The 9,187-nt window shown below is 60.7% G+C and overlaps 1 protein-coding gene across 1 annotated transcript; it reads right to left on the minus strand.

Moving 5' to 3' along the window:
- Positions 1–3,062: 3,062 nt before the first annotated feature.
- On the minus strand, positions 3,063–7,334 carry CRIP1 (cysteine rich protein 1). Its single transcript, XM_075760224.1, has 5 exons — positions 7,186–7,334; positions 4,119–4,213; positions 3,952–4,009; positions 3,773–3,820; positions 3,063–3,415 (listed from the first exon to the last, which is right to left on the minus strand). The coding sequence occupies exons 1-4, from the start codon at positions 7,223–7,225 to the stop codon at positions 3,780–3,782; spliced, it is 234 nt and encodes a 77-aa protein (XP_075616339.1). The 5' UTR covers positions 7,226–7,334; the 3' UTR covers positions 3,063–3,415; positions 3,773–3,779.
- Between the last annotated feature and the right edge of the window lie 1,853 nt (positions 7,335–9,187).

Genomic DNA, 9,187 nt, shown 5'->3' on the forward strand with positions numbered 1-9,187 from the left:
GAACGGGTGACGGTGTTTGTTGTTTTTTTGTCACAGTGATTAAATGTTTATAGCAACTATCACTCTGCAATCTGCAAACTTTACTGATCTCAGCTCAAGCTTCCGAAATAATGGCAGAGGAAGCATAGCCCCTTCCTCCAGGGTCAGCAACGGCGGTGTGTCAGGTCACCGAAGGAGGGGACCTTCGTGCTCGGCATCACCAGGCTGGAGATCACCCGACACCTTTTGTTGTCCTGACAGGCACCTCGGGGCTCGGGCTGTGTCCTGACCCCATCTGCAAAGGCAGGGATATCCCCATGGCCACTGGCTGGTGACCAGACGGGATGTGGGGGCTGCCAGCCATCTCCCGAGGGTCTGCTCTCTGCCTCAAGCAGTGGGAGCAGCCGGTAGGCCACACCGAGCCAGCATCCCTCGACTGCTCCCCAAAAAGAGCAGGGATTTGCCCTGAGCGTCCTGCTCTCACCATCATCCCTATTGCAGGAACAGCATAGCCAGGGCATCGCCATACTGTGAGGGACGGGACCGTCCCAGCCTGTCCCCAGCTCCCACCGGGGCTCAGAGCCGACAGCGTCGCAGACGAGCTGCGCTGGAAGCCACGCTGCTGCCCGTCTGCGCAGCTCACGCTCCAGGCCACGGAGATTTACTGTTCAATGGAGAAAAGATTGCATCTGCTGAGAGCACACCTCCCTGGCGCGCTGGCCGCTGCCGAGCCTCGCTGCACACCGGAGGGGAACGCCTGGCTCGGGCGAGGATTTCCTATCCAAACACCATACAGCTGTTTCTATTTCCTCTCTATAGACTGAAGCGAGTTTTAAAAAATCAATTTATCATGTATTTTCTTTGACCAAGGCTCCTTGCAGATGTGACCCGTGCCTGAACTGCCCAACCTCAAGGCTGGAGCAGGCAGAGAGCGTGACTTGTACAAGCACAGCGCTCGGAGGGGAGTATCCTGGCAGCAAGTCCTGGGGCTAAACGCCATCTCGGTGGGAGTGCCTATTGCAGGGCGGGCAGAGAAATGGAATACTCGAGAAGGAATCAATACCCAAGGGCTTATCCCCAGAGCTTGCTTGAGGGACCCCCAGTTTTTAAAACCCACACACACGCGCAGCACGGAGCGAGGCAGCTGCAGGAGCGGGTTTCGCTTCTTTGCGGGTTTCCTGAGGCCGCACACAGCTTGCACGGTTCCTGCATGCCTCCATGCACCCAGGGCAGGGAGAGCCGTCCTCAGCCACCACACCTACACCGCAAATCAGCGGCAGGGACGGAAGCACAAGGCAGCCCTGGGCAGCACGCTGTGAACAGCCACACACCGCCGCCTGCCTCAGCTGCAGCCACTGCCCACGGAAAGGCCTTTCAGCCGCAGGGCTGGATCGCCCCAGCCTCTCCCCAAGCAGCACTTAGTTTTCCATACCTCTCACTAGTACCCTGCTCGTCCCTCCTGGCCTCTTGCACCTGGAATTAGCTGCTTTTGAAAAGTTTCGGTGCAGGGCCTTATTGGGAAAGACCAGGAGCCAAGTTGACGGGTCTCTTTCCCAGCTGGACACACTTATGCAAGCCCAGAGGATGACGAAGCTTGGGTTTGCCATTATTTTTAATGCTGAGGGTAAACGCTATCTCACTGGCACGCTCAAGGCTGCTGAGATTATATCACTGGTTTGCTTTGAAGCCCAGTTTGCAGAGGAAAGCCACGTCCTCATTGCCCCAGGGGCCGGCTGGGTGCCAGCAGCAGTGTAAAGCAGGACAGTGTCTCGCTGGCCGGGAGCCGTGGGTGCTGGCGTGCCTGGGAAGCTGCTGGCAAAGGCAGTGGTGGGAGTGGGAGAGCAGGGGGCCCTTGGAGCCCTGGCTGGCTGGGAGGCTTGGTGGTGGCCGAACAGCAATAGCCGGGGTTTGCCTCTGACACAAACATCTGCGTCTGTTGTGCTAACTGGGTGGGAGGCGAGGCAGCGCCAACCGGTCGAGTCTGTCCCACTGAAGCGTGCTTGGTGGGTGCAGAGCCTTTTGGCACCAAGTTTTAAGATGCTTATCAGATCGGGCTGCTTCTGACACCGAAGATTTTGACATTAGACATGTACCTCTGACCCTTGAAGGTTTTGGCCAAGCCCCAGGAAGGCTGGCGTGACAGTAAGACACGGAGCAGTCTCTAAGGAAATGTATGCATAAACTGTAGACAAAAATATCCCAGTATCTCTGAATATGTAAATGGGGTGGCTCAGGTTAGGGAAAGTCAAGATTAAGAAACCATTTTAGAAACATCCCTCAGGTCGACATCTGTTACATCTGCCAGTTCTGTACTTCCAGTGACGCAGAGGTTGAAACACAAAAGAGCAAAACGCTTGCGAGCCAGCTCTCGCTGTGTAACGCTGCACCTTTGCTTTCCCTACCGAGGCGAGCTGGCTCTGCCTCGCCGGTAACCTCCACCGTATCTGGCCTTTTCATATGGCTGCTCAGAGCGAAAGCAGCTAATACCAGGTTTTCCTGATGTGACAGCCAAGACACCTCCCTGCCCCAAAGTGCCAGTTTGGCTGCAAAGTGCCATCTCAGACCCAGGAGCAGGGGGCTGGGGGCTGCCCATGGGCACGGCTTTCCGGCACAGCACGCACTGCCAGGGGCATGTTGAGTGCTGCAGAGACCCTGGGTCAGCAGCCTCAGCCCCTCGTCCAGCAGCACTGCATGCCTCTGCTTTAATCCCGGGACAGCCGCGGGCAACAAGAGGTGCCTCGCAGTGGGAGCCGTCACGCTCCAGACTTCTGCAAATGTCGTGACACAGACCCAGTGAAGCTGTCAGTGGGGTAGGACCTCACCCCCGAGCCCAGGGAGACCCCAACCCCGGACAAGCACCGGCACGACGCCCACCACCCCCTCCCTTGGAGCACGGTCAGGCAGCCCCTGGGGCGGGCAGCCAAGGGCCGGACCCCACGCACACCGGGAGCGAAAGCACGTGGAGCCGTCGCACGGCATGGGGCTCAATCCAGAGGCCACGTCGGGTCCTTAAGCAAGCGGCAAGCACTTTGCAAGTGAGTCCCGCAGGACCCCCGTTACAGAGAGCACAGCGGCTACATGGGGGAAGCATCTTTCGGTCTGGGTTTATTAAAGACTGAGAATACAACTGTAGGCCCAGCCACAGGAGCTGGATGCCAGAAGCAGGGCTGGGTTTTAGCTGGAAGGGTGCGGTCTCCTCTCCAGGCGGCCTTCAGTGATATCGGCCAAATTTCCCCTCCGGCAGGGTGTCCCCACACCCCCACCCCAGCAGCATTCCGTCTGGAGCGGAGCCCCTCTCTGCACCAGTCCCAGCCCCAATTACTTATTGCTTTTAACGTGCTAGCCTAGTACAGAGTGAATTAAAAACAAAAATGCATGTCTGTCGCGGTGCGTTTGTGCCGTCTTCAGTCTGTGCTGGGAACCCTGGCCGTCGGACCTGGAGAGGGATGGAAGAGAGGGGCAGATGAAGTCAGGCTGGGCTGAGAGCAGAGACATCCCAGGGACAACGGTGCTTCGGGACGGAGCCCAGCTTTGCCGACGGGCCACAAAGCAAAAGCCTTTGGCGTCCGCTGCTGGAGCTAAGCGGGTGCTGAAGGTCGCTTGGGGCTGGCGGGGAGAAAGAGCTGGCACCCAGCAGGTTGCTCCCGAGCACCGGCGCGAGGGTTGGGAGTCACAGCCAGCCCGGAGAGATGCTGGGGTGCGCTTGCCTTCCCCGCTTGCCTTAGCGGGGGGACAGCCCCGGCCAACCCACGCAGCTGGAGGCAGGAGGGGAGCTCCGAAGGGAGGCACCAACCTGAGGTTTACTTGAATGTGTGGCTCTCGGCTCCTCCCCGGCCAAACCCTGGAAGAGAGCCACAGAGGGGTCAGCATCGCCGCGGGACGGCGAGCGCACCGAGGGATGCACCTCGCCCAGCAACGGGAGCCCCGAGCCCCCTTCCCCTCCCTCCACAACCCCAGCCACAGCGACTCTACCTTTGGGCCCAAACAAGGCGGCATAGCAGGGGTGGTTGCAGTATGGCTTGCCATCGTGCTGCAGGGAGAGAGAAAGAGCATCAGCCCCGACCGCCCTTCAGCCCATCCCAGCCCTCCTGCAGCCCCTAGGTGCAGGGGACAGGGACCTCCTGGGCAGCAAAACTCACCTCTGCATGGCCTCCAGATGTCAGGGTCTTGTTACACTTCTCGCATCTCAAGCAGGGCCGGTGCCAGTCCTTCCCCAGAGAAGTCACCTTCTCGGCTGCCATGGAGAGGAGATGGGTTAGTTGAGGCACCGACCAGGCGCAACAAGTCGGTTTTGACAGGTTGGCCTCTCTGCCATCAAACCTAGGGAGGACATTTTGGGGTATTTTCTCAAGACGATTTGTCCAGGACAGAGGGCACCATGTTTCAAACCCGAGCGCTCGCTGTGCACATACATTGCCATGCACATCCAGGTGCCCAGATCCAAACCAGGAGCGCTATGCCCAGTGTGAGCATCGCTGCATCCAAGCAGGTGGACTGACTTCTATCCATCTTCCAAAGATTTGGGGACCTCCCCACTTCCAACATCAGCCTGCAAGGGGATGAATTTCTCCCCAGCCAGCTGGAGTCCAAGCGATCACGAGAGTTGGCAGGGGCGAAGGGGGGATGCTGGCGAGGATCGGGGAGGCAAAGCCATCGCCAGAGCGTGCCAACACAAACCAGTCCCCTCCGACCACCAGCACTCTGGCCACAGCCCCGATTCTGCACACACCATGGCACACCAGAGCGGGGCTGGAGCTTGGCCGGGGCTCAGGCGGCTGCGGAGGGGACAACATGCCGTTTGCTGGAGCCAGGACGTGTTTATGGAGAGAGGGAGGAACACAGGGTGGCTTTTAATTGTGGCACGGCGGGGGAGGACGGTATTTTCTGCAGATACATGTGCTCTTCATATCAGCAGCTGCGCTCCTGGGGATTTATTAATTGATAAAGCAGAGCTTTCTACAGGAATCTCGTCAGAGCCAGGTCTGAGCACTCTCCCCATGCCTGCCAAAGGAGAAGACCGAGCCGCGGCTGGCAGCGTGTGCCCCGGGGGACTCTGAGCAGCCTGAAGCAGCTCTTCTTTGGAGTCCAAATATGCCCACAACAGCTTATGCAAAGAGCAAGCTGGCGGCTGCAGAGGTGGGAGCGGAGGCAGCGCCCAAATGTCACGAGGCAGCCCCGCTGCCATCCCCCAGCAGCACAAAGAGCCTCCTGTGCCTGCAGCCCGGCGGGGGCCGCAGTGTACCCCCCAGGGCAGCCCCAGGAGCCCGAGCCTGGCCCGCGGCGGGGCCCTCCCATCACAGAGTTTCTGGAAGGAGCTCAGCCTCCCCACCCCTCGCACAAGCATTTGCACCAACACTTGGGCAGGAGCTCTGCCCAGGCTCACTGCAGCGGGGGCCCCCCTGGCTCTTGGCCCCACAGGCGAGACTCCCCTGGAAAGCTGGTGCTGTCTCCGCAAACCCCATCCCCAGTCCTCTTGGCATCATCGCCTCCTCCCCCCTGCTCTCTACAGACAGGATTTGGCCAAAAGCAAGCCGAGGCACACCCGAGCAGGACCGCCGGGCTCTGAGAGCCACGGGGTGCCCCGAAGCAGGGCTTGCTCTGCCTCCTCTGCCAGCACTCCTTATCTCCAGGAACGGAAATCAGGCAGCAAGCTCGGTCCTTCCAGCAGCTTTTGAACCCTCCTCAGCCTCTGCATCAACAGAGACGGTTTCACAAGAGCAGCCTGATAAGCGCAGGGCCAAACCCCTCCTTGGTCAAATGGCTCCGTCCCGACGCCTCCGTGGCCGCACCCGCGGGCACAGCAAACCCAGATTGCCTCGACTGGCATTGAAGCAGACCCACAGGGACACGGGAAAGGCAGACACTGACACCAGCACCTTGGTAGCTCCTGGGATCAAGCCGCGTGGGTAAATGAGGTGCCGCAGGACCCTTGGCTGCAGGAGGGAGCCATGAACTGCATTGTGCCAAAACCCCACCTCAAAGCCTGGCTGCAAGCAGCGAGTTCCAGTTTAGGCAGAGATGTTCCCCAACCACAGGAGCCACGTCCCCAGCAGCCCTCCAGGCAGCACCCGTGCCTGACCCAGCACATGACCCCAGGGTGGGCACCTCTAACAGACACGGCTGCTTGGCAGGGAGAGCAGCCCCTGAGTTTGAGCCCCCCATTTCTTTGGCAGAGCAGCAGTAGAAGTTGGGGCGCACGCACAAGCAGAGCAGATAATAAGGCAGACAGAGCAGAAGTCAGTGACGGCACTCGGGTCCCAAATCTCTCATCTCTAGTAAGTTAAAAAGCAGGGAGTGCAGATAAGCTGCTCCCAGTGAACACCCTCAAGTTCAGCTAAAGCAGGGAAGTGGGGAGGTCGGGCAGATGGAGCCTGGCTGTTCCCGCTGCTGCTGCCAGCAGGGCGAGAGGCTCAAACCCTCCCAAATATCCTTGGGCAGGACAGAGGGACCACAGCACCAAAAGGAGCAGGAACTTGGAGCTTCAGCACTCTGGCTCAGAGGAAGGACATCTCCCTGAAGCCCAGAGCAGACAACAGCCCAACAAGGCTTGTGGCTAGCTTGCAATGGTGGCTTAAAAATAACACCCCAGGGCTGCCATCGTGCTGTGCTAAACCATGCAGGACAACATGTGGGCAACCCACTGACCCAGGAACGTGCCCGAGGGCAGGATTTGCCCTTGGGAAGGTGCTTTCTCGCCTGCCCAGGCTTTCAAAGCAGCAGGCCTTTGGGCTCCAAACTGAGCGACCTTCAGGGCTGGCCCAGCACGGGGCTGCGGGCGATGCTGGGAGGGAAACAGGGCTGAGCTTCCGCGCTGCGCCGGGGCCCCGTCTGCAGGCTGGGGGTACCCACTGCAGCCCACACCCTGCAGCGAGGCACCTCCTTGGGTGGATTTACAGGGTCACCTACCCAGGGAACCCCGGGGACCCACAGCGCAGGGGTGCACAACTTCGGAGCACCCCAAGAATTTGCATTGCTGGGGTGCACAACATCGGGGCAACCCAGGACCCGCGGCACTGGGGTGCACAGGGACCTGTAAGCACCAGGGTGCCCGGGGGACCCACAGCACAGGGGTATGCAGCACCGGGACACCCCGAGGACCCAAAGCCCGGCGGGGTGCAGCATCGGGGCGCCCCGGCTTAAGCAGCCCGACAGCCCTGCGGTCCCCGCGGGGTGGAGGCGGCCGGGGAGGGAGCAGGAAGCCCTTACCGAAGTAGACCTCCTTCTGGCAGCGGGGGCACTTGGGCATGGTCTCGGCTCGCTGCTCGCATCGGCTGTGGGATGCTCCGCGCCGGCCCCGCCGGAGTCACTGCCCGGCCGCCCCGCCCAGATGTGCGGCCCCGCCCGCAGCTGGAGGCACCGCCCGGGGTACAGCCCCGCTGGGGTCCCAGGGCGGGGCCCCGCACCCCTGCACCCCCTGCAATTCCTCCACCCTTCCTGCACCCCTTGCAACCCGTTCACCCTTTGCACCCCCACACCCTTCGCATCTTGCAGCCCTGCACCCCTCGCACCCCTGCACCCCCCCCGCTCTGCAGCCCTGCCCCTCCGCACCATGAGTCGCTGCACCCTGGCTCCCTGCCCGCTCCCTGCCCGCTCCCTGCCCACACTTGTGCTGTGCAGGTGCCCGAGAGTGCTGCTCTGAGTGGGGCCGGAGGTGTGATTGGCACCGCTCAATTAACCACGCTCCCAGATAAGGATTCACGGGGCGCTGACTACCAGGGCTCACCCACTCCGAGCACAGGGCTGTTTTCTCTCAAGGGAATGTAAAAAGTGAACCCTCAGGCAAGGTCTCCTGCCTGTGAGGAAGTTTGGGGTACAAGATGAAGCAGAAGGGAGCTATAGGGGTGTAAGCCCCTCTTGCAGGACCTCAGGAACGGTGTGGGTGGGAGACGTGGCTTGGCTCACCACGGACAGCCAGCCCATCTGTGTCGCTGACTGTTGTCATTTTATTAGGAGCGAGGACTTGCTGTTCCTTTGTGCTTGGCTGTGAAGGAAATGAAAAGCCTATCCAAAGGTCTGTTTTGTATGAAACAATCCTCCCCAGGGCACGTTGCTGTGCTGGAAAGGTCATGAAGCCTTGTGAAACCCAGCGTCGGGATGCCTAGTGTCTGCCTCCCGAAATGCAGGGCACCCCTCGCCCTCCCGCCAGCACAAACAGGGCCCTATTGACACCAGAGCCCACCGGTGGGTGCAGGAGGAGAGGCAGCAAACTGTGCCTTTATTGAATTGCTCACGTTGGAAAAGACCTTTAAGATCATCAACTCCAACCATTAACCTAGCACTGCCAAGTCCACCGCTAAATACGTCCCTAGGGACCACATCTACACATCTCCTAAATACCTCCAGGGATGGTGACTCAAGCACTTCCCTGGGCAGCCTGTTCCTGTGCTTATGACCCAGCCTGGCTCCAGTCTCCCTCTTCCCGCTGATGCTCACCGCTGCTGCCCTTGGACCCGGGCTCACCCCACCTGCTGGCGGCCCCACTGCAGGCTGCGGAGCACCTCTGGCCATGCTGCTGCAAGGGCACCGCTGGGCTCAGCAGGGTGGTCAGCAGCCCACGCTGGCAGGGACAGGGCTGGGAAGCCCGCTCACAGCTAGGGCACGAGTCACACTGAGACAGTGTCTTACAGCATGGGAGGAGAAAGGTGTCCTGCAAGGGCTGCTGCCTCCACCCTGCCTCCTCCCCATCCTTACCACCCCAAGGCACCCCACACATGCAAGCACCGTATTTTGTCCATGCCACATCCCCCTGCACCAAGCCACAGCACCCCACAAGCGCCCGGCTGCATTGCCCAGGCCAGGACCCTGCTCCACGTGGGGTACAGCTGGCACCCTGATGAAATACAGGGGACAGAGCACGCCCTCTCCCCTCTCTGGTGGCCCTGCTTCCCCTCCCAGATGGTGCCAGGCTACTTTGAGGCTACTGCCCAGCTAGGACAGCCGTCTTCAGCTGCGCTCCCTTTTAAGGCAGGTTTTGTGCCGGCGGGCAGCTGAAAACTGGCCTCTCGCAGGTCTCCTCCGGCTGGCCCAGCCCCGCGGCCTGTCCCCACGGACCGCTCAGCCCACATCAGGAACGCTCCTGTCCCAGCCAAGGCAGCCCGTGCCCACGCACGGCACCGCACGCTGGCTGACCCGGCCGAAGCAGAGCCCGGCCACCCCCTCCCCTCGGATCCCCCATGCACTTACTGGAGGCTGTTCACACAACAGAACG

This window comes from Balearica regulorum, chromosome 8 (assembly GCF_011004875.1).
Source record: "Balearica regulorum gibbericeps isolate bBalReg1 chromosome 8, bBalReg1.pri, whole genome shotgun sequence".
Lineage (NCBI taxonomy): Eukaryota > Metazoa > Chordata > Aves > Gruiformes > Gruidae > Balearica > Balearica regulorum.